Genomic DNA, 25750 nt, shown 5'->3' with positions numbered 1-25750 from the left:
GATAGGGTGATGAGAAATTCCTTTAATCTTGGGGTCGCTGATTCCAATCCAACTAAAGTCAGAATGACCAAAACTAGGCCCCCCGATTTGTTTTCTTGCCACATAGGAACTGCTCTGTCCTATCAGACTAACTGTCCATCATGTCCCATATACTGTGCCTCTGGCCAGGAACACCTGATGCTTCCGAGGAATGCAAAAGAAAAGCTGTGCACACTTGGTTATGAAACGCTGCCCATGCCAGTGGAGGGAGAGAATTTTTTCTTAAACACTCCCCCTCAGGCAATTCTGTATCTCCCTCCTTGAGCGTGAGAATGGATTTTCATCATTAAGTGCAGAAAGCCACAAACACCACTCACAGAATTATTCAAGCCTGCTTGAAATGCAGCCACTGTTTTTAGCTTTCTGTCCTTCCAAAGTCTCCCTAACACTGAAATCAAAAAAAGGCAGCTCTTGCCACTTAATATCCAGTACCTTTTATTGAACTTTTATTTACAGAAAGATCCCTGAAAAGATTGTCTAAACTTACAAATCCGATCCAAGGTTCTGAACCAAGCCTCAAAAACTACTTAAGAGGGAACGCAGAAATAGATAGGATCAAACTGTCACAGCCCGGTTCAAGTCATCCGCTAAAGCAGGGTATTAGGCACAGTCGTTAAAATACTGTTCAAAGCCATATCATTTTAAAAGCCATATTATTTTAAAAGACAAAAGTGAACCTTCCCCACACATTGCCTTCAGGTTCTTCTGGGCTTAGAGGACTCTGCAGAACAGTGAAAGCTCAAACGCTTTGAGCACCTGAGGAAGGTGGAAGTACTTTGCATACAACGTGCTGGTACTTAGGGTTTGTACACACTACCACTGATGTCACTCAGGAGTGTGAATAAGCAGTAAGTTTCACTGACCTAAGCGCGGGTGTGGACAGCGCTCTCACTCCCCCGCCAACATAGCTACCGCCTCCTGCGGAGGTGGTTTTATTATGCCGACAGGAGAGCTCTCTCCCATCGGCATGGAGCGTCTTCACCACACACATAACAGTGGTGCAGCTGCACCGCTGTAGTGCTTCTAGTGTAGACTAGCCCTTAGAGCTGCGTGGCTGGAGAGCAGCAGATACTGGCCAGCTGCCCAACTCTGAAGGGAGCATCGCTGCCAGCAACAGCACAGAAGTAAAGGTGGCAACATCGCGATTCCCCCCACACACACACAATAGCCCCCATGATCCCCTTTTGGGTTGGGGCTCCCTCGGTTACAACACCTTGAAATTTCAGGTTTAAATCTCTGAAACCATGAAATTTACAATTTTTAAAATCCTATGACTGTGAAATTGACCAAAATCTACCATGAATTTGGTAGGGCCCTATTCCTGAGACAGCAATGCTATCCAAGAATTGTTTCCTTCAATGTGAAGTTAGTGCTGTTAAACAGTGCTGCAATGGACAGCCCTAGAGACTGACGCCATCTGTTTGTCCACAGACCACGTTCAGCACAAGGGGCCGCAGGTCATGTTTTCCTCACACTGTCTGCCGCCTGCATGCGTCAATCCAGACCTGAAAGGGGGAGCGGGGAGTTGGGCAGAAGAAAGAATTCAGTTACCGTGGCCCATTCAATCCTGGGCTTCCCGGAGAGACTGCCAAAGACTGCCAGTTGTGATGGTGGTTTTGGTAATATGGACGACTGTGCAATAGGAACTGGACTGAGAGCCATCAGATTCATTTCACAAGGGCTACAAGATGGAAACAGTTTTCAGTCACTCCCACCCTGAGCTGGATATGACCTAGGACCCCAAAAGAAAAAGCTCAATACTCATTCCCCGTCACCAGAGCCATCCCCGTCTCTCTCCTGACAGAGGTCATGCCAGTGAGAAATAATCAACTGCCCTCCTCTCCTCACTCTCAATTTCTAGCGCTTGCTTAACCATGCCTGCTTCCAGACTGATCGGAAAATGGCTGCTTCCTTGTGCAATTGGATACATACAGCCCCAGTCCCCTTCCAGAACCACACTTCCTCCTGGAGCTGGGAAGAGAACCCAGGGGTCTCACCTCCAAGTCCTGGCTCTAACTACTGCAACGTATCATTTCATTTGCACAAAAGTAATTGTCTGTGAAGTCCCCCCCGCCACCCAGTCACTTAATATATCAACCCAACAGGCTTCTTTATAAGCCCAGACACGATTTCAATGGCAGTCCTGCTGCTGCTCCACGGCACTGGCCCCCAGCTCTGCGCTACGAAGGCGCTGAAGGGAGCAGTGCAATACCACAGGGGCCAGACGACTAGCACCTGCGTAATAAAGTCACCATAGCAACTCAGCCAGGAGTAATCACCTCCAAGCCAAAGAACGGGAACAGTACGTAAGCAGGGATCCTAGTTTTCTGTGATATAAAAACCAAAATTCTCTGATAAAAAATAAAATAAAATCAGTGAATGAATGAACAATGAAACGCTGAACATTAGTTTCCCTAGCCACAATATATACAGGTATCAGCTGAACACAATGTTTTACTGATGCACAGTAGAACCCCGTTTATCCAAGCCTCCATTATCCAGCAGTCTGTATTAACCGAACCACCAGCTGGCCGGGGCTGACAGCGGTGGGGCTAACTAAGGCTGACAGCCAACACGCCAGCCACTCAGGGCTGGCAGTTCTGTTAATACACAGAAGCAGATAATGGAGTACGGATAAACGGGGTTCTACTTTATGTGTTTCAATTTTTTCACAAAATATAAAAATTCGCTGTAAAAATGCAAATTCCGCATTTTTCCATGGCAAACTGATTTCTAGGATCCCTGATCATATGGCATGGACAAATCAGAAGCCTCCTGAAGGGGGAGATCAGCTTAGCCAAACTACATAGTATTTACTCAGTGATAGAATTGTTTGGTTTTACAGAGTTTAAACACAGTGGTTCCTAAGACAATTGGATACCAGAGGATTTTTTGGACATGAGTGTGTTTTGTTTTTACTTCCACCCTTCCAGCAGACTCGCCCTGTCCCAGAGGAGAACTATTCATCCTCCAACTCAGCTCCTATCCAATCCAAGATGTCTCGCTGCAAGACAAAGCTGTACTGAGCCCCAAGGTGGGAACTCTTAAACAGGAAGACTCGTAGCATTCACTACCAATGGGCTGGAGAACCAAAACGATCTGCCATGACAAAGAACTTACCTCAGTGAGAAAACCACAACCTGCTGGGTGGCATCAGCCAGACACCTGTAGTCCACAGCCCTTTGTCAGATTTCAGTCAGACCCAGAGTGCAACTGACAAAAACTGGTCGCGCTTTTTCAGCTGGTACATCATTGAACATACTGTGGTAAGAGCAAGAGACTGGGAGTCCGGAAGTCGGGGGTCTATTCCCAGCTCTGCGACTGTGTCTGCGTGATTACGGGTAAGACACTTCCCCTCTGTGCCCAATTTCCTCATCTGTAAGGCCTGGATCATACAGACCTACTTCACAGAGGGGGTGGGAGGCTCAAGGAATGTTCGCCAAGTTGTTTGTTGAAATCTTTAGACAGAAGAAATTACAGGAGGACCAAGAATAGTGTAATGACTACAAACTCTGTGCCACCTTCAAGAGTTCCAACAGCTAAAGCAGAGGATAATTTAATCCAACTAGGAAGAGCCTTTTTAAATCCCCCACACCCATGGGGACTCTCAATGCCATGACAAATTCCCCAGGATCTTCCCCTCCCACCCTTCTTTCTTTTCTTAGGTCTCATCAGGAAAATGGTCAGTGACAGCGAGGAACAAAAACAGCTCCCCACCAGCCATGCTGAAAACATTTTCCCCTGTAGGTCCAACGGACAGGGTCAGTCAAGCTCAACGTGATCCATGCTGGCCAAGAGTGCTAGACAACAGCACAGCGAGGTACTTAGGAATGAAGAATGCTTACCCCTCTTTCAACATAAGCCTCAGCTTGTACATGTTGGCACGTGCTGGTGATACAGACTGGTGGAATTACATTAACATAAGACAATGACGTAGGGGCTCTAGGAACAAAACTTCCAAAGCACTAAGCCACAGAGACTGACCAGAGGTTCCCGGTCCACAGGCTACCATGGCTGGAAAGAACAGATGTCTGAAGTCCCCTACCCCCTTTTACAGCTTCACTTCTGGAATGCCAGGAGTTGCAAGGGGAGGGGAAGCAATCCAACGGGCACTGCTTCCAGGAGTCCCCACCAGTTTGCTGCACCCCGGGTGCATCTTTCAGCAACGGGACCATGTGGAGGGTCACTCAATGAATACTGCACGCCAAAAAGCACTGAACTATGCCTGAACCTGGGCACATATGCAAGAAAAAATCAGCAACCACGTTGGCAGTGAGAGGAAGAAGCAGAGTATAGTGCCATGACCGATCATAATGGTCCCTTCTGACCTTAAGTCTATGACCGCTTACTGGGGGCCTCCGTGTGGCCAGGGGTGCCTCTGCAGTGCTCTGCCCATTTTCTCCTCCACAGGGCTCCTTATACAAACCTTACAGTCCCCTGGAAAATTAAAAAAACATTCCCCACCTGGGATCCAATTTATTCAGTCCTCAGGTCCCCATTGGCCCTGCAGGTCCCAACCCAGTCTGTTTCATTTCTTAGCTGGGGGAAGGGGGGCGGGGAGAGAGGTTTCTCAGCCCTATTTCCAAGAGCTAAGTCACAGTTTGATGTCTCTGCAGGAGCCAAGTTCGCCCTCTGCAGCTGCTGCTTCAAGCCAGCTTTTCTCAGGCTCCTGTTTTCGTGAGCATCCCCCATCTTACTGCCATGCCCTCCTCTCAACCACCCCCTTCCTTGCAGTTTCCTGCTGCCTGTTGTATTGGAATCACCTGATCCGTCTCCCGTGGGCCTCATCTTGTAATCAGGGCTGGTTTAGCCCCAGGCTCTCCAGCCCATGGGCAAGCCATCCTGCTAGAGGGAGCCATTTGCAGCACATGGTTTTCCTAGTGTAAATGGGCCCTGGGGGACATTGACATAGGCACCAACTCCATGTCTGGAGCACCCACAGATCAACTCCTCCTCCATGTCCCCCCCAGCCCTCCTGCCCACTAGGGCACCGAGAAGCTCCTCCCCATCCCTCCCAGCACCTCCCGAAATCAGCTGTTCAGCAGCATGCAGGAGGCACTGGGGGCAGGAAGAGGTGGGGAAGGGGGAAGAAAGAGGCAGGACGGGGGCTTGGGGGAAGAGGTGGAGTGGGGGCAGGGCCTAGGGCGAGAGTTGAGCACCCCCCCACCCCAGGAAGTGGGGAAGTCGGTGCCTCTGGACACTGATGTTTTTTTGATAAGGTAGGATCTCCGCACATCGCTATGCTTAAAAAGGAGTTTTTCCAAGGTTTACAGTATTTATAAATCTCTTTAGAAAACACTTGAGGATTTTTAATTCTCCTAAATCATCTCAAGAGAAATGCCAACATATCCCAGAACAAGGACACTTAGGGGAAAACAGGGTGGATAAAAATCAATGATTTAGGAGGAGGGGGAATCAGTTTTTATTTCAATCGGAATTTATTTTATTTAAATTATTTTTTAGTAAAAACTGTTTAAAACAAAATCTAAATTTAATACAAAATACGTTGAGGACTAAGCTTGTTATAATCTCCTAAAACATTAAAATAAAAAAATAAATATGCTTGAGCCCCTATGAAAAACTCAGTTAGAGGCTGAGGGGAATCTAACTTTTACAGTTAAGCTTTATAAAAAGAGCACACTAGTAGTAAGCAAGCAATCTCTCATTCATTCTCTAACATACAAAATATGTACAATTAAGAAGCTGAAAATATTAAGCTACATAACTGCTTAAATAAATGTGTATATCATTATAGTGGACCCACCTAGCAAAAAGATGTACCAAATCTAGTGTAAAGGCTCTATTTTAGCAGTAAATCAACATATTTCAAGTGTGAGTGTCCCTTTCTTTAGAAAATAACTGAGGTACAAATAGGAAAGTTGATTAAAATTGAAGATTTTAAATGGAAGCTTTCCACATGGTGATTTCAAATCAATCCAGCCTGAGGGAAAAAGTTTGAAATCAACTTTGTCCTCCCCTAGTGGAGAGCAAAATGCCAACAAAAGATTAACGCTAAAAGCTGCCCTCTCACCAGTGTGCACCATTCAGCCAACAAGTCCCAACCATCCCACTAGTGGAGGAGAAAGTTCCAGGGACCAAAATATTGATAGGTTTTAAAAGTCGCCTCTTTCTAAGGAGCCGAGCCAGCAGCACTGTTACTCTCACCGCGATTTCATGCCTCGTCCATCTCTGTTAACCGAGGACTCTTCCCTACCCCAATCCCTCGCCTCTTTCTGTTCCTGACACCTGACTTGGAGCGTGTGATATTCTGTCTCTATCCAAGATTCAGAATTCCTCCAAGTAGGTCTGTGTCAAGAAATATTAAGAGTCCCATAAAATTCAGTGACTCACTAGCAAGCCATTCACACTCACTGCCTGCCCCTTAACACCAATCTGCCTCACTAAAATCTCTCCCCGTTAATAGATTTATTTTGAAATCCAGAGTCAGGAGTCCACTCACACAACGTTCTTTTATTACAACAATGGGAGCAGGTTGCTAACAGTGGGGTGGAAAGAGCGATAATCTTGACATCTATAGATAACAAAGATCCCATGACAAGGACAGTAACCATACAGATCAGCAGCCTCCTCAGGAGAGGCCTCTGCTGGACATGAAGCTGAATCACCCTGTAACAATGTAACAGGCCTTTCCCCACAACTGCTGCCATCAGCCTCTGAGACAGAACGTCGATCGTTTGCACCTCTCTCCCCCTACGCCTCTCACACTCTTACCCAAGCTGGAGTCCTGACTTCCCCCTTCCAAAGGCCACTGTGAAGTCCAGAAACACCTGACTAAATAACATTCACTGATCACCCTCCCTCGCTCACTGACCCCTTCTACCCATAAAGATCTCACCAGTCTGCTGTGGACTGTACCAGTTCCTATCCTCAAACATCTAGCACAGGGGTGGCCAACCCGTGGCTCCGGAGCCACGTGCGGCTCTTCAGAAGTTAATATGCGGCTCCTTGTATAGGCACCGACTGGCCACAGCTGGAGCTACAGGCGCCAACTTTCCAATGTACTGGGGGGGGGGTTGCTCACTGCTCAGCCCCTGGCTCTGCCACAGGCCCTGCTCCCATCTACCCCTTCCCACCCCCTCCCCTGAGCCTGCTGTGCCCTTGCTCCTCCCCCTCCCCCCCAGAGCCTCCTGCACGCCACGAAACAGCTGATAGGGAGGTGCAGGGAGTCGCTGATCAGCGGGGCTGCCGGTGGGTGGCAGGTGCGGAGGGAGCTGACAGAGGGCTGCTGATGTGTTACTGTGGCTCTTTGGCAATGTACATGGGTAAATTCTGGCTCCTTCTCAGGCTCAGATTGGCCACCCCTGATCTAGCACTTGGAGGTAAGGACTTCAGTTGTATGGCACAATTCACCTACTAGACAGCGCAATACAGGCTACAGCAACAGGTGTTAGTAGTAGTGCCTAGAGTTCTGGGGCCCCAGGTGTGCAGGGCGCTGCATAAGCACAGACAGCCCTGCCTCTAAGACAGAGGTGGGCAAATTACAGCCCGTGGGCCACATCTGGCCCGCAGGACCCTCCTTCCTGGCCCAAGAGGCCAGCCCCCGGCCCCTCCCCTGCTGTTCCCCCGCAGCCTCAGCTCACTGCGCCGCCGGCGCAATGCTCTGGGCGGCGGGGCTGTGAGCTCTTGCTGGGCAGCGCAGCTGCAGAGGCATGGCCTGACCCAGTGCTCTGTGGTGGGCAGTGGCATGGCTGGCTCCAGCCGGGCGGCACAGCTACCTGTCCTGGTGCTCTGGGTAAGGGGCGGGGAGGTTGGATAGAGGGCAGGGGAGTTCGGAGTGGTCAGGGGACGGGGGGCGGATGGGGTCGGGGCAGTCAGAGGGCAGGGAACAGGGGAGCTGAATGGGGGCAGAGGTCCCGGGGGGGCAGTCAGGAAGGAGAGGGGGGGTTGAATGGGGCAGCAGGGGGCAGTCAGGGAGAAGGGGTGGTTGGATGGGGCAGGGGTCCTGGGGGGGCAGTCAGGAATTAGAGGAGGGGTTGGATGGGGCGGTGGGTGGCAGTCAGGGGACAAGGAGGGGTGGATGGGACGGGGTCATCAGGGGACAGGGAACGAGGGGGGTTGGATGGGGCAGGAGTCTCGGGGGGGCCATCGGGGGGCTCGGATAGGGGATGGGGCCTGCAAGTCCACTCAGTCCTTCTTCTTGTTAAGCCAATCGCTCAAACAAGTTTGTTTACATTTGCAGGAGATAATGCTGTCAGTTTCTTGTTTACAATGTCACCTGAAAGTGAGAACAGGCGTTCGCATGGCACTGTTGTAGCCGGAATCGCAAGATATTTACGTGCCAGATGCACTAAAGATTCAAATGCCCCTTCATGCTTCAACCATCATTCCAGGGGACATGCGTCCATGCTGATGACAGGTTCTACTCAATAACAATCCAAAGCAATGCGGACCGACACATGTTCATTTTCATTATCGGAGTCAGATGCCACTAGCACAAGGTTGATTTTCTTTTTTGGTGGTTCGGGTTCTGTAGTTTCCGCATCGGAGTGTTGCTCTTTTAAGACTTCTGAAAGCATGCTCCACGCCTCGTCCGTCTCAGATTTTGGAAGGCACTTCAGATTCTAAAACCTTGGGTCGAAATCTCACATTGGTACCTTCTCTGCGTTTTATGAAATCTGCAGTGAAAAAGTGTTCTTAAAATGAACAACATGTGCTGGGTCATCATCCGAGACTGCTATAATATGAAATATATGGCAGAATCCATAAAACAGAGCTGGGGACATACAATTCTCCCCCAAGGAGTCGGTCACAAATTTAATTAACGCATTTTTTTTTAATGAGCGTCATCAGCATGGACGTGTCCTCTGGAATGATGGCCAAAACATGAAGGGGTATACAAATGTTTAGCATATCTGGCATGTAAATACATTGCAATGCCAGCCCCAAAAGTGCCATGCAAAGCAAATGCCTCTTCCCACTTTTTGGTGACACTGTAAATAAGAGGGCAGCATTATCTCCTGTAAATATAAACAAACGTGTTTGTCTTAGCGATTGGCTGAACAAGAAGGAGGACTGAGTAGACTTGTAGGCTGAGAAGTTTTACATTGTTTTGTCTTTGAGTGCAATTATGTAACCAAAAAAAAATATCTACATTTGTAAGTTACACTTTCATGACAAAGAGATTGCACTACAGTACTTGTATGGGGTGAACTGAAAATACTGTTTCTTTTGTTTATTTTTACAGTTCAAATATTTGTAATAAAAAATACACTTTGATTTCAATTACAACACAGAATACAATAAATATGAAAATGTAGAAAAACATCCAAAATATTTAATACATTTCAGTTGGTATTTTATTGTTTAACAGTGCGATTAAAGCTGCAATTAATTTTTTTTTTAGTTAATTGTGTGAGTTAACTGTGATTACACCCCTGAGCAACGCAGCTCAGTTGACTTATTTTTTTAGTATAGACCTGGCCTAAGTGGAAGCCTCATGACTTGAGACCATTAGAAGTAGGCTGGATAGAGCACTGGAGAACAAACAAAACAACAGAACAGAACCCTGCCCTGGCAGCTCAGTTAGAACCTAATCACTATTTCCCATCTCTAGTATGCTCGTAACGAAGAGAAGCACTTGTACGCTGACCTTCTCTTTTCCAGCTGAAAATCAAGTCCTAGTTTTAACATTCCTCGAGTAAGATAAATACTCATTAAGTAGAGACAGCATAAGCAAATTAAAAGTCCACTGACTTTACCACTGCTGCTTATCTTCCTCACACTGAGAAAAGAGCCTGGATCATTTTGTAATTGTTTTCACACAAGCTTCTCATGCCACTTTAAGGAAGTTCTAACAGCTCCGTGTGTATTAACAGGCTCAGCATAGCCTATGGTACAGTTCCCATTCTTCTGTTGTGGTTTTGGAAGCAATAAAAAGACTAAACGAATGCTAGTGAGAAAGGTTTTGAAGTACACACAAAAACTCGTGCTAACATTTCAAAAGGCTTTAAAAACAAATATTGCTATAAAAGGAGTAAGATTTAACTAGGCAAATGAAGAAGACTTGGTCTTACTAAAGGGGGCAAGTATTTTTGGACACTTCAGAAATAAAGCTTGATATCAATTCTGGAAACTGAACAGCAATTACTTTCTTTCAGCTTATACAAGCAAATAAAGAATCGCACCAATAAGGAAAGAGTATCATTTAGTCCAGGTCTACACTACAGAATTTGTCAGCATAGCTCTATCAGTCAGGGTGTGAAATAACCACACCCCCATCCAGCACAGCTATGCTGGCAAAATCCCCAGTGTAGACACAGTTGTGCCAACAGAAATCTGCCTCTGTCAGCATAAACAATGTCGTTTGGGGAAGTAGTATTATTATGCTGACAGAAGAACTCCTTCCATCAGCATAAGCTGTGTCTACACTAGGGGGCTATGGCAATACACCTCTACCAGCATAGCATTTGTAGTGTAGATAAAGTCTTAGTGCCCAGCTATTCTAGAGTATTTACAACGGCACAACTCCACCGATGCAGCTGCGCCACTGTAAGCTCTCTCATGTATCCACTCTAAGCCAATGAAAAAGAGCTCTGCTGTCGTCTTAACTACTCCATCCCCCGCAAGCGGCAGTCGCTATGTCGGCAGGAGGTCTATGTGGTTGTAACTTATGTAACTCAGGGTGGTGATTTATTCACACCCCTGAGTGACAGATTCTAGAACTGGAAGGGACCTCGAGAGGTCATCAAGTCCAGTCCCCTGCCCTCATGGCAGGACCAATACTGTCTAGACCATCCCTGATAGACATTTATCTAACCTACTCAAATATTTCCATAGATGGAGATTCCACAACCTCCCTAGGCAATTTATTCCAGTGTTTAACCACTCTGACAGTTAGGAACTTTTTCCTAATGTCCAACCTAAACCTCCCTTGCTGCAGTTTAAGCCCATTGCTTCTTGTTCTATCCTATGAGGCTAAGATGAACAAGTTTTCTCCCTCCTCCTTATGACACCCTTTTAGATACCTGAGAACTGCTATCATGTCCCCTCTCAGTCTTCTCTTTTCCAAACTAAATAAACCCAGTTCTTTCAGCCTTCCTTCATAGGTCATGTTCTCTAGACCTTTAATCATTCTTGTTGCTCTTCTCTGGACCCTCTCCAATTTCTCCACATCTTTCTTGAAATGCAGTGCCCAGATCTGGACACAATATTCCAGTTGAGGCCTAACCAGCGCAGAGTAGAGCGGAAGAATGACTTCTCATGTCCTTGTTTCAGTCTTCACCGAGAAGTCTGAAGGAATGCCTAACACAGTAAATGCTAATGGGAAGGGGGTAGGTTTAGAAGATAAAATAAAAAAAGAACAAGTTAAAAATCACTCAGAAAAGTTAGATGCCTGCAAGTCACCAGGGCCTGATGAAATGCATCCTAGAATACTCAAGAAGCTAATATAGGAAGCCTCTAGCTATTATCTTTGGAAAATGATAAGAGACAGGAGAGATTCCAGAAGACTGGAAAAGGGCAAATATAGTGCCCATCTATAAAAAGGGAAATAAAAACAACCCAGGAAACTACAGACCAGTTAGTTTAACTTCTGTGCCAGAGAAGATAATGGAGCAAGTAATTAAGGAAATCATCTGCAAACACTTGGAAGGTGGTAAGGTGATAGGGAATAGCCAGCATGGATTTGTAAAAAACAAATCACATCAAACCAATCGGATAGCTTTCTTTGATAGGATAATGAGTCTTGTGGATAAGGGAGAAGCGGTGGATGTGGTATACCTAGACCTTAGTAAGGCCTTTGACACAGTCTCGCATGATATTCTTATCAATAAACTAGGCAAATACAATAAGGTGGGTGCATAACTGGCTGGATAACCGTACTCAGAGAGTAGTTATTAATGGTCCCCAATCCTGCTGGAAAGGTATAACAAGTGGGGTTCTGCAAGGGTCTGTTCTGGGACCGGCTCTGTTCAATATCTTCATCAACGACTTAGATACTGGCATAGAAAGTACGCTTATTAAGTTTGCAGATGATACCAAACTGGGAGGGATTGCAACTGCTTTGGAGGATAAGGTCATAATTCAAAATGATCTGGACAAATTGGGAGAAATGGTCTGAGGTAAACAGGATGAAGTTTACTAAGGACAAATGCAAAGTGATCCACTTAGGAAGGAACAATAAGTTTCATACATACAGAATGGGAAGAGACTGTCTAGGAAGGAGTACGGCAGAAAGGGATCTAGGGGTTATAATGGACCACAAGCTAAATGAGAGTCAACAGTGTGATGCTGTTGCAAAAAAAGCAAACATGATTCTGGGATGCATTAACAGGTGTGTTGTGAGCAAGACAGAAGTTATGCTGTCATAAGGTGTCATGTAGACATAGCCTAAGGCTCTATGCCTTTCGTATAGTATTCTCCTCACTTGGTCAGAAGGTGCAAACTGGGTTCTGAGAAGAACTCCAAAGAGAGAGTACAAACTGGAGAACAGGACTTCAATCATCTTGCTGATTGCTGCTGATCTTTCTGATAGCGCTGTATCTCATCGCTACTTTCAATTCCATCACAACTCTCCTAACAAATCTTGTAACACTTACATAGCTCTTGCCACATGTGACAAAGTGGGTATTTTCTGTAATATTTGTATGAATCCTAGGCATGCCTCAGTTTCCCTCCGTACATTGCATTGCTACCCAGTGGGTGCAAAGGGTTAATCCTGCTTCTGGAAGAGGGTAGGAGGGGTGTGCGTCACCTCGCTGTCTGGGGGGAACGAATAGAGTCAGTGAAGAACTGGCTCAAACCAATCCAATTCAACAGAGGGTCCAGCAAGACAAAGAGATGCCCTAACACAGTGGTCCCTAACATTTTACCGTGCGTCCCCTCTTTACCGCGTCCACGCCCCTCCCTGACCTGTGGTTGGGAGCCAGGGCCGTGGTAGGGGGCTGAAGCTGAGGCCAGAGCCACAGCTGGGTGCCAGGGCTGTGGCCATGGGAGCCGGGGCAGGGCTAGGGACAGAGCAGGTCTGGGTACAGCTCTCTGCTCACTCCCCTATGGGGCCTGGCCGGGGCCCTGCCACACCTCCTGAACATTCCTCCATGCCACTGCCCCAAGGACAACACCTAACAGCAGGAAACCGCCGCAGGCTGGATGGGGGACTGAGCTGGAGAACAAGGTGTCAGGTGACTGGCGGAAGGGCGACCCTTTTGGAGGGACTCAGGAGCCTGGAGCCGGGTAGATAAAGAGAGAATACGGGACGAGAGCCAGAGGTGGAGTCCATCACAGCTTGGCTGGCTCATCACGGCACTGGTTTAACCAGAGTGCACTATAGCCTAACTTCTGCCTCTCTGTGCTACCCCAAGAACGTTCAGATTCTGTAGCCAGGTGACTCCTCAATTATTCCTTTGTTCTGAAAAAGGCTGCCTGTGTCGCTGTAAATACTCCCTGAGAGAACGGTGCAGGCCCAGTACAAGCCTCCCGTAGGAGTTTGGCTTGACTGGATTCACTCGAGGGAGCCAGAGAGAGAGAGACAGGGAACACTAGGGCCAAAGAACCAGCCTTGGAGGCCACGGGCCTGCCCCTGTGGATCTGCGTGGGTCCTTGGGGCCCAGCACAGTAAAGGGGTCACTCCAAGGAGACTACTTACAAGCTGGGGCATGGCCCAGACCTATCACACCATACAAATAACTAGAGAGACATCCGCCAGCTTCTTAATTTGTTACTACTGTAAGGCATTACAGTTAAGTAGCAACGTACTGGAATAGTGCTAGTTTAAAAAGGACACAATTAGCTTTCAGCCTACGGTTCAGGCTTTGTAAATAAACATTTCAATCCTAGTATGAAATATGTTTTTCTAAGAGCTTTGATGTTTTTTTAAAAAACCATTTCCTCCACTGTCCTACTATACCAGAACCAGAGAGTGAAACTGACTAAACACAAGGGAAACTGACCAACCTATACTTTCATTTTTTCAGCCTGCAGGAAATACAAAATTCTGAACAAGTGGTGAAAAGCAGCTATACATTATTTCAGCTTCAGTAGTCTCAGGTGCTATTAGTCACACATATGGATTTTGTTTAAATATACTATGGAAATGTTCTGTCAGCTTAGCTGGATACATGCAATAGCTTTTCAATTGCATGCTTGATGAAAAGCCCATAACACAAGAACCCTTCATTAGAGTGGATTTATAAACACTACTAGAAAGACAAAAACAAACTGTCACAGCAATATACAAACAGTGAATTATGTTGAGGAAGAAAGTCAATCAGCTGGTGTTGAGAAGGATTTTGGTTTTGTATCCTCACAGGAAACAAAGACGGTAAAACAATCAGACCTAATGCACTGTGCAAGTAGTTATGCATACAGACTTACAAGTGGATACAGGACTAACAGCAACCACTGAGAGGAAAATGGTGAATCAATCTCCTGGTAAAACAGAAAACCAAGCATCCCTCTTATTCATTTTACACATTCACAGGCCTGGAATTGAGCACTATAACAGTAACAGTGTAAAGCACTAGTATGTTCTTCAGCTTCTCATCAGCTAAAATTACAGGAAGACTTTTAAAAAGTTTCCAAGACTCTGAACTGCAAAATTTCAAGGAGAAAGTGAGGTATAATCAGGGCATGTTAATTCAAGTACTTGGTGAGCTATAATATAACACGACCACAGTATAGAGCACTAAAGCAGAGACCTGCAGGGCTCAGAAAAGTCACTCATTTAAAGGGAGTTCTGCCTAGCTCAGCCTGCTGACCATTTCGTAAGGTGATTTTCTGGCAATTTGCCCTCTCGGCAAGCAGTAAAACTCTGAAAAAGCAGCACACACAGCTGCCTCCTTGTTTTTCTAGAGACAGCGTCTGTACTTTTCCAAAGCAGAATCAGCTTTCTGTGCCTCAAGTCCACGCATGAAGTTAGACTTCAGAGCAAAGAGATGAGTTTAATCTCATTCAAAGAAGGAGCTAGTCTTTTTATGTGACAGCACTGAGAAAACAGAAGTGTGTGTGCACCCACATATATAGGTCCAGCCAAGCCCCGAGGGTGTTGGTACAGACCCCATTGTGTTACTCAGGTCCTGAAATAACCTGCAGACATGTATAATTTCTCACCTATTATGAGTAATTTATTTGGCTGTTAACATCCCAAAGGCATAATTGGAAAAGTCAATTAGTAGAACACCAAAAATATTTTCTCTAAGTGCTCATCTAGTCCCAAATTACCATCTGAATACCTCCAACATTAACAGATTCATCCATACAACACCCTATGAGGCAGGAAAGTATTATCCCCATATTATAGACAGGGAACTGAGAAGGAGATTAAATTATTCTTCACATGTGTGCGTCAGGGCATAAACCAAACTCCAAGGGAAATTTTTCCTATAGGGGGATTATTCAATAAATGCCCACTTCAAGCTATTTTGCATATTCCTTTGAAGTAGCACGTACTGTTGGGAGACAGGCATCAGCACAGATGGACCACCTGTTGGATCTGGTAAGCCAATTGCTAGCGTTCCTGTGTGTGGCAGAGCTACGAATTGAATTTAGCTTTGGCCAATGGCTTAACCACCAGGCAATTCTTCTACACGTGGCTCACTGATACTTAAAACTTGACTCCTTCTGTATCTATTAGATCATCTCAAGCAAGCTTTGCTGTAACCAGTGACTTGCACACCTTGAGAGAGGCTTTTTTTTAAAAAAAGATTAGTTATGACTGTCATTCAAGGTGATAATCAAGGAACTAAATTTGCTTTCTTTGTCTGCCTTCAGTGCCCTCAACTCCCACAAACAGACAACATGCTAAGAAGATTAGAGAGGCATTTCATAGTCATTATGCTGCAATGTCAGCTTTCAAAACCAAGCATTTTGAGCTAGAAGTTACAAGGGGGAGATTCATATCAGAGTATCAGGCAGTTAAGCGCTTTATAACAAGCGCAGAAAACACAATTAGACGCTGTTGAGAAACATCAGACATGCATAATGCTTAGCCACAGATTGCAAAGTAGTTTACAGATGTTAAGCCTCACAACCCCAGAGATGCCATACAAAATATTTTAATTGTGATGGAGCCAATTGCACAAAGACAGAACAAAATGATGGTCCCTACTCCAAAAAGCTTACATCTAAGAATGGATGGATACTGCACCCCAGTATTTCTCTTTACTACAGAACTCCCTATTCTTTGAATGAGGAATATTGCAGAAAATTAAAGACCCCATGTACTAGATATCCTGTTTTAAATGGTACCCACTGTATTTACATTTTATATCCCTTTTTACAGATAGATAAGCTAAGGCACAAAAAGGTGAAATGATGTGATCAGGATCACATATGCTGTGTTGTTGTAGCCACGTCAGTCCCAGGATATTAGAGACCCCCAGGGTGGGTGAAGCAATATTTTTTTATTGGACCAACTTCTGTTTTACTGGACAGAAGTTGGCCCAATAAAAGATATTACCTCACCCACCTTGTCTCTCTTGATCGAGACCACACAGCAAGAAAGTGGAAGAGCTGGGAACAGGACCCAAGAGACCTCCTCCCAGCTTCATGCTCTAAAAGAACGTTACTTTGCTTTGTTATAGGTCAATCGCAGGGAATTTGCCTCAGTTTATGTGAGTTCCAACAAAGCCCATCTCAGAAGCACACAGTTTCAGTGCTTTTGAAGATGCGAAACACTACATAAGTATTTGCAAACACAGAGGCATTTAGGCACCTAAACAAATGGCCTGATTTTTTAGGGATGGTCAGCACTCAACAATTCCTATTCTGTCTCAGGATCCTTATTTATTCACCTAATCATAGGCCATGGAGGCTGGGAAGGAGGGCAGGGGGGCCACCCAAACCATGGCTCAACCACTTTTTGGCTGGGCCAAACTGTGTGGCACTGCAACCCTGCACACCAGCTCACAACACCACTTGTTCAAATTTGGAAGGGGTGGATATAGGAGTCCATGGGCAAGGAAGTCAGGTTGAGGGGGATGCAAATCTATAGCTCCTCACACATACACTTTAAGTGGCATTCCAGAGCCCCTGTGCTTAAGTACGAGTTAGCTTCGACACCAAGTTTGAAAACAGTCCATCTCTACCAGTGCTGTCTCTGCAGCGTCAGATGAGCCTCTGCAGAAATTAACTTTAAGAGCAGGTTACACTATCATGGAATGAATGACTTATTCAGTCAACATACTAGAAAGCATTGGATTCGGTGTGCCCCCAAATCAGCAAACTACAGCACACCTAGTACAAATGTGTGCCTCCTGAGTCCCAGGGAACCCCACCCCCACCATTGTGCTTCTGTGGAGAGGAAGGAAAATCAATGCTATTTCTGGAGTCAGTTTTATTGTTTTCTCCTCCAACTTGCTGCAATACTATTACTTCCAGGAGTTGGATCCCGGGATAACATAGCTGAGTGTGAAGAGACACAGGATCCTCTGCTCCATGCTGACAAAATACAATCAGGAACAATTAACCTTTTAAGTTGCCGATTTATGCACTTAAGTTAACAAAAGTATCAGAGAGGTAGCCGTGTTAGTCTGGATCTGTACAAGCAGCAAAGAATCCTGTGGCACCTTATAGACTAACAGACGTTTTGCAGCATGAGCTTTCGTGGGTGAATATTCTGTGCCACAGGATTCTTTGCTAAGTTAACAAAAGTAAGATCTGATATTTGCTTTCTCGCACTGGGGACCCTCCTATTTCACCAGTGCTACAACAGAGACACTGGAAGAGATTAAAGTGATTTGTCCTAAGATCACACATACTGTCAGTGGCAGAGCCAGACACGGGAGTCCCAAGTCCCAGTCCTCTGCTCTGCCTACTATTCTATAGTCCCTCCAATAGATGGGAATAGAACCCAGGAGTCCTGACTCAGTCCTCTGCTCTAGCCATTAGACCTCATGACCTTTCAAGAGATGGAGCAGAGCTCACTAGAAGTCCTGCTTCACAAGCCTCTGCTCTAACCACTAAACTACATGTTGCCATGTGAAAGAAACTAGGGGTCAGTTCCTGAACTGGTGTAAACTGTCCTGACTCTACTGGACAATTTATACCAAGTAAGGATCTGCCCTCAAGTAACCTTGTCAAAGAAGAAATCCTTGGATCTCAGGGATCACACCCCAAAGCCAGCCCATAGCCTCGAAACCTATTTCAATAATTTTAAACATTCAATTCTCTTTAGTGTTTTCCACAGGGAGCACGATTTCCACAGGGTGGAGGATTTTAGACTCAGCATCCTGTAATGCATACAAATATTCCTTCAGTCGATAAATACTGTTTTCTAAATACATCCCCTAGCTGCAAAATTCACCGAGTGTACATGTTCTCTGCGAAGGAAAGTCAAAGCACAAACATTCGGGTCACACAGCAGAAAGCCCATTGTGGATACAAGGCTCCCCCAGCCCAGATTACAAACACCCACATAACCAAGGGCCTGTAAGAACATTTCCCATCCAGTGGGACCAAACAAACAACTCCTCCTTCACACACTTAAATCCACAAAGACTGGAAACCAAGGCATTTTTACTGCTATGAAATACTCATATTGAATAAGTATTTCAAGATCTCTGACTCTGCACACACATTGATCTTTACATATTTTTAATTTATCTTACAGTTGAACACAATTAGGGGGAAAAAAACACAAGCCGCCAGAGGCACCGCAGAACCCACCTGAAGAATTACAATGCGCTGGGGGAAATTCAGTTCAAAATCTCAACAGGTCAAGGACAAGCTATGAAGGAGGCTCAAAGAACTACTAGGCCGCGTCTCCAGTGTTAAGGACCAAATTTTAAGTTGTCCCCCCTCCCCCCCCATCAGACTCGATATAGTAAAGATCAAAATGTTTCTATTCAGAGATTGTGTTGGGGGTTGTATTTAAAATTTCCTCTGCAGGATTTTAATACCTCACTGCACAGGACAGGTGCAAGTGACCAGAAACCAGTGACAGTCAAGTACCATTGTCCACGTGATGTGAAATGAGAAGTAAAATCAGTCCCACCTCCAGAAAGTGGCTCCCTCTGCACTCACTCCTTCATGTAGGGGCTGGGGAGGGGGGTGTGGGGGGGAATTGAAACCCTATTCTGGAAACATACAGGTGGGGAGAATATCCTAGGTTCTCTCCAGAGAGGGCTTCCCCTTCTCTACACAGAGTATGTGCCAGGGGGGCGGGGGAGGAATGGATCCTTCTGTCTGCCAAGGGTGCAATTCCTCTTATGCACCTTGACCTATGTTCTCTCCAATCCCAGAGGGGCAGGATCCCCCTATGTGGAGAGAGGGGAGATTCTCTGTCCTGGCTGAGGCATATTCCCATTCCCAAGGGAAGGCATTAACCCTCTCCCCTACAGCATATGCCCAAGCCCCCCAGGATGCAGACACCTTTGCACACCACAGCTCCCTCTCCCCACAGGAATCTCTCTGAGCCCTTCTGCTGTCCCCCAGCCACCCTCCCCAGAGCCCTATTCCATATCCTCATCCTCTAGTCTCCCCACCCCTGCACACACCTCCAGGGTACTCCATGTACACCCCAGGGTGGTCCCCTCCCCTGCTGGTCTCCCATAGAGGAGTTTCTCAGAAAGGTCACCTCTCCCCATCTGCCAGACCCCCCAAGCTCCCAACTTGTGCACTCCAGCCTATATGCCTAGAGATCTCAGGGCCACAACTCTCCCCCCAAAAGGATCCCCATTTAAATGCCCCCCAAGATGGCACCCCTCCCTTACCAGGGCCCCACTCCCCCAAGGAGTAAGAGGTTCCGATGGGGGAGGTCGCCCTCCACCAGGTCACCTATAGTCCCAGCTCCAGAGTGTCATCTCCCCAACACATCTCTCTGAGCTCAGCTCCACTGGGGCTGGTTCTCCTTCAGGTGAGGTCCCCTCCCCGCCTCAGGGACCCAGTCCATGGGCGCTGCTGCACCCCCAGGCTTGAGATGGTTTCCATCAGACACAAGTTCAATGGTTCTCGGCACCGCCACAATACAAACTGGCCCAGTCCCGCCCCCGCCCCCCAAGTACTCACATCCCCAATACGCGGTGTGTGTGGGGGGGTCCCCCTCCATCCCTTCCCCCCACCACTCTGTGCCGAGGGGCGCCCCTCCCCCATCTCCCGCTGCCCCGCCCCCCGGGTCACTCTGGAGGGGGAGGGGTCCCCCCCCCCGGCTCGCTCGCCCACTCTCTCTCGCTCCGCCCGGCCCCCCCGTACTCACACCTCCAGGATGCGGTCCCCCTTGCGCACCCCGGCGCGGTCGGCCGCCCCCCCGCCCAGCACGGCGCTGACATGCTGCAGCGGCGCGTACAGCTCCCCGTTGATGCTCCGCAGCTGGCCGCCCTCGCTCACTTGGCCCCGCACGTTGAAGCCGTAGCCGGACTCCGACTTGACGATGCGGACGACGCGGGGCCCCCCCGGCCCGGTCCCGCCCCCCCCGTTGCGGTGCGGAGCCGGCGCCGAGCGCTGCAGCCCTTCGCCCTCCTCGTCCGCCATCTTGGCGAGCAGTTCGCGGCCGTCGCCGTCACGCGATCCCCTCACCGACCACCGTAGCCAGGGCACCGAATTGCTAAGGGAGATGTAGTTCAGTGTCTCTGAGGGGCGCACAGCACCATAGGAAATGTAGTGCAGGGTCTGTGAGGGGCGCGTGGCACCATGGGAAATGTAGTGCAGGGTTTCTGAGGGGCGCACAGCACTATTGGAAATGTAGTTCAAGGAGCGAGGGGGCGCGCATGGCATCATGGGAAATGTAGTGTGAGGGGCACACGACCGCCGTGGGAAAGATACTCGGGGGGAAGCCTGGTGATGCATGGCACTATGGGAAATGTAGTCTGGGGAGTCTGAGGGGCACAAGACGTTATGGGACGTATATTGCGGGGGGAAGCCTAGTGATGCATGGCACTATGGGAAATGTAGTCCAGGAATACTGAGGGGATTCACGACACCAGGAGAAATGTAGTTAATGGAGCCTGGTAGGCCTTGTGGGAAATGTAGGCCAGGGAACCTGAGGGGTGCATAGCCCTATGGGATATTTATTCTGGGGAACTGAGGGGCACATAGCCGCATAGAAAATGTAGTCTGGAGAGCCTGGGGGCATATGGCACCCTGGGAAATGGAGTCTGGGGCGACCTAGGGAGCATGGCACCTTGGAAAATGGAGTCTGGGGTCACCTCAACCCCCCCAAGCCTCATGGGTGATATAGGCCCTGTCACCCCCACAGCTCCATGGGAAAGGTAGATGCAGAGGCTCATGAGAATTGTAGTTCCACAAGCCCTGGCACTGCCTCATGGGAGATGTAGTTCATTAGGAGTGCCCCACCCACAGTGTGCGTGGGAAGAGGTGAGTGCTGGGGGGTGTAGTTTCGGTGACTGTCTGGGGACTGGGAGCCTTGACCTGAGCCCTCTCTGGGGCAGGAGTCATCTCTGACCCCAACCTCTCACCACAGATGGCAGCTGTCACTCATTGCCATAGCAACTGTGAGACATGAGACATCTCACCAAGCCACACTGAGATGTTATCGCACCGTGATGTCATCACATTTACTCTCATGACAGCCCATTGCATTAGAATCCCATCACACGTCATAACATCCCATCACGTCAAAAAAACACCATCACATCAGATGAACCCCAGCTTGTGGCAACACATTCTGATGTCATGGCTGCTGTGACAAAGTGCCATGGTATCACATGGTGAGGCTGACAACACATTGTGGTATGACATTGCCCCCATCATACTGCAACGCCGTTGCTTTTTGAAATATCATCACGCCCAGGCCATCCCTGTGGGTGCACATCCACCCTTCACTCTACACCGTGTTGTGTCAGAAGGCTGTTACATCACGTTCCAGATCCCACAAGTTCCATCACAGGCCATTACTATTATGTATATCGCAGTAGCACCTAGGAGACCCAGTCATGGACCAGGACCCCATGGAGCTAGGTGCTGTACAAACACAAAACACAAAAATGATCCCTGCCCCAAAGAGCTTACAAACTACGTATGAGGCAAGAGATCCTCCTAGGCTAGCCCTTTAGAAAGGCCCCCTCCATAGTGAAATGAGGTATCCAAGAAAGCTTCCAAAATATCTGCTGCTGCTTGGGGTCCATTTACTGGAGCGTACCCCATTCCGGCACATTTATTATCCAGAAGGTGGAGGTGCCACGCTGCTACATCATTGGTTGGGGAGAGTATGTGACATTGCAACACTAGTCAATTCCTTTCACTCTGATATAGTCTCCCGCTACCAAGCGGGGCAGGGAACCCCACTCTTACCCCACCATAGATCCCACCCTAACAAAAGCCGGTGGCAGCTGAGGCCAAAGTGTTTAGCTCAGAAAGTCTGTTCCAGCAGGAGAAGCAGCAAGTTCTCATTGTGCAATAACAAGACAGAGAGAGAAACCCCAGGATACAGAAAAGTGGGTGTTGGCAACGGCTGTATTTACTGTCAACACATATGCACTAATATGGCTGAATCCCACTAATGTTTGCAAATGATGCCAGCTGCACCAGCTGGGGGAGAACTTCCGAGGCTGCACCATGTAGTACATCTAGTAGGGGTCGTGGGCTACGCAGCATTAGACGGATCTCAAAATCTTCCTGCTCCCAAAGCCCAGCCCCACTGCATGCGAGCTAACAGAATTCCCTGCTTTGGCATCTTCTCATCCCAACTCCAGGGAGGGAGTGTGGTCTAGTAGTTACAGCAGGGAACTGCTAACAGTCCAGGGAAGGAAAATGATCTAGCAGTTAAGCGTAAGGGGACTGGAAGCTGAGATTCCTAGGTTGTATTCCTGGCACTGCCACTAACTGTCCAACCTTGGGTGAGTCTCCTCATCGCCCCGTGCCTCAGTCTCCCTGTTGGGGTATGTAAGGGTTAAGTAAAGACCTGGGATCCGCTATCATGGTAATAGGGAGTAAAGGCACAGGCAGGTACTGTGTCTTCACTTAATAAAGTTGCCACCCTTTTCCCTTCCCTGCTGCTTGTTAAGGATAGATAAGTGTTGCAGCTGCATGAGAAAGATGGTTGTCTGAAGGACACCCTTGTGGGAAGAAGTGCTATCTCCTCCCTCCCTTCCTTTCCCAGCTACATAAATAAGCTCGGGGTCATGCCCCTTTCCTCTCTCCCCTGTGAACTGCTGATTAAGGGAACTTGTGGCTACAATTACCGCAAAGAAATGCATCTTCAAGGTAAAAATGTCCGTATAACATGCTTAATGCTGTGAACAGAGGCGGGTATAACTATATTCAGTCTATAGCTATTAATATTCATTATATGGGCACTCATCAAATCAGGGTTTGGGGGTATCATAGAAAATTTACATTTTAACAGACAAAAAGAGTGCGATGTGACTCATTTGGGGCTTACTCGACAATTGGGTCGAGGGGAACAAGTACTGCCATGAAGAAACCCATTTACTCAATCCACCTCTGGGTGCTCCTGCTCACTCTTTCCGTCTCTGACACTGCCCAGCTGTATAAATGGAGCTAACCATTTTGGCCAGGATACTAAAGCAAGCCCCCCTTTTTACAAAAAGCCCCCGCATCCTGCAGAGCGGACAAGGCCTTGGGTCTCTAAGATCTTGTCTAAATCACGCTGAAAGAGCAAGCAGTGTAGAACTCCATATGCATCTGCCTCAGGAGAACAAAGGGCCGCGTCAACCCTGAACCAGGAATCAAATCTCTGGCTCCAGGGCATTGGGGCTAGAAATTCAGACTATTCTTAGTTCTGGGTCATTCTATGAACCCCTTTGTAACAGTGGGGGGGAGAGAGGGGAGAAACACAGGGCAGGGAGAGGAGCACAGAAAGTGACCCCTTCTGCAACATCTGTCTCCCTTGCCAATCTCCAGCCCTCCCCATCAAGTTCTCATCACATTCTTCCTATTCCCCATCTGGGTCAATGCAGGGGCGGTTGCCGGAGAATCCCTGCAACAAATGCCTTCCTCCCACTGAGTCATTTTGTTGCGTTAACCTATTCCCAGACCCATGGGACTTGCTCCCTTCTTTTCCCTGCTCTCCCTTACTTGTGGACCAGTGCAGCCAGTCTGCCCGATTTCCGGGATGCAACAGCAGGCTCAGGCAGGTGGGTGCAGTATTCACCCCTCTATGGTTTAAGGTTAGTTAATCCATAGTAGCAGCTTCTCAGAGCCACCAAAAGGGAGGTGAATGAGAGGTTAAAGGTCAGGGGATTTTTTTTGTTTTAAAAGATCTAAAACTGAGGGTTCTTAGAGAGCTCTGGACAGTGCAAAGGAGATGGGGAATTAGGCCCAAAGTCTCAACCACATCCCAGTCTGTGATTTAATTCTCCAAGCACCTTCTGATGCAGATGGTGGTATCCCTCACCTCCTTCCCTAAGCCAAGGTGCCACGCTCCACCCCAGTACTAGCAGCATCTGTGCGATGAGATGACCAGATCCCTAGATGTAGTTTAGGCAGCAGCTTTAGCATGGTCTGGTAGCATTCAAGCGGGCAGGTGAGACAGTGAGAAGGCTTAGAAGATGGCCAACAAAATCTCCTTCACCGTGAAGATGTCAGTGTTCGAGAGAGCCACATCAATGTGAACCAACCACCGCCACTAACACCAGTTGCATGTTAGTGACTCCTGCTGCCTCAGGTTAAATAATCAGAGAAAGAACCACAGATAATTAGATCCCTTGGTGACCACAGCTCCCTTTAGGAGAATCTGCTGAGCTGCCCGGCCTCTCTGGGAGTGGAGAGGTGGGAACAGTAGCCTCGGAAAACACTTCAGAAGCATAGTAGTAGGGTTAGCTCTGCTTAGAGACAACGCTCAGGGTACATCTAACACAGCAGCTGGGTGCGTGACTCCCAGCATAGGCAGACAGACATGCGGTAGCTCTGCTCAAGCTGGCGTGCTGAAAACAGCAGGGGGTTACAAGATTGAGAACCCCTGAGTTTGGCAAAGCACAGTATACGGAGCACCCCACCCCTACCCCACCGCCATTGCCTCTGAGCACCTCACAAACACGGATGTCTCTCTCCTCACCACACCCGTGGGGTAGGAAGTATCATTTGACAGCTGGGAAACAGGGGTGTCAAGAGGTCCCGTGACTCGGCCCAACCTCGCATGGGGAAGCTGTCAGGAGCTGCAAGTTGAATCCATGGGTCAGTGAACAACCCTAGCCTGAGGCATATCCAGACAGTTCTAGAAATCACAGCAGTTCCAAGGTAAGCGACAGGCTACTGGATTCTCTCTCAGACAATCATAATCTCACTTAATACAGGGATTAAGAATTCAAAACACCATCATCCTGATAAACCACACAGGAGTTTATCACAATAAAGAGTCCATGAAGTTGTGTTTCCCCCAACCCCTCAAAATGAAATGCTCCACTGCCCTCAGCAGCTAGAAGATTAGAGACATTCTAGGTACTGTAGGTGGTGGATCAAACTTTCCATGGTTTTGTACTTAGGCCCAGTTTTATTCCACAAGCAACAGCAAAACAGTATCAATAGCTGCACCGGTGAGTGCATCTTCAAGGTAGTTTCAGTTAACAGTGCATACTGCCCAAGCAAAACTAAAATGGAAGGTGCAGGTGACCCTGATCTGCTGAAATAATCAGCCTCCCCCTCTGCCCCTGTATGAGGCTGAGAGGCTCTCTAGGAAGAATTGGGTGTAGGCTAACCATGCAGTCCATGGCTATTGGTCTAAAACCTTTAAACATCCATCAGCGCAGGCTGCAGCACAGGACGGAATAGCTCAGCGGCATGGAGCCATTCACTTCCAGGATGCTGGTATTAGTAGTGTCTGAAAAATGTTCCCACTGGA

At 47.7% G+C, this 25750-nt stretch overlaps 1 protein-coding gene across 3 annotated transcripts in view; it reads right to left on the bottom strand.

Moving 5' to 3' along the window:
• SNX27 (sorting nexin 27) overlaps nt 1–20613 on the bottom strand; it is a 47358-nt gene extending 26745 nt beyond the window's left edge. Inside the window, exon 1 of one of the 3 annotated variants that reach the window (XM_044991268.1) lies at nt 20189–20613. In XM_044991268.1, the coding sequence (XP_044847203.1) occupies nt 20189–20463 (275 nt within the window). In that variant the 5' untranslated portion in view covers nt 20464–20613. The remainder of the gene's footprint in view (nt 1–20188) is intronic. The other 2 variants (XM_044991270.1, XM_044991269.1) reach the window with 2 other exon arrangements.
• Nucleotides 20614–25750: the final 5137 nt, after the last annotated feature.

This window comes from Mauremys mutica, chromosome 17 (genome assembly GCF_020497125.1).
Source record: "Mauremys mutica isolate MM-2020 ecotype Southern chromosome 17, ASM2049712v1, whole genome shotgun sequence".
Classification (NCBI taxonomy): domain Eukaryota; kingdom Metazoa; phylum Chordata; order Testudines; family Geoemydidae; genus Mauremys; species Mauremys mutica.
The sequence above is the reverse complement of the archived record's forward strand: the minus strand, read 5'-3'. Positions and strand labels throughout refer to the sequence as shown.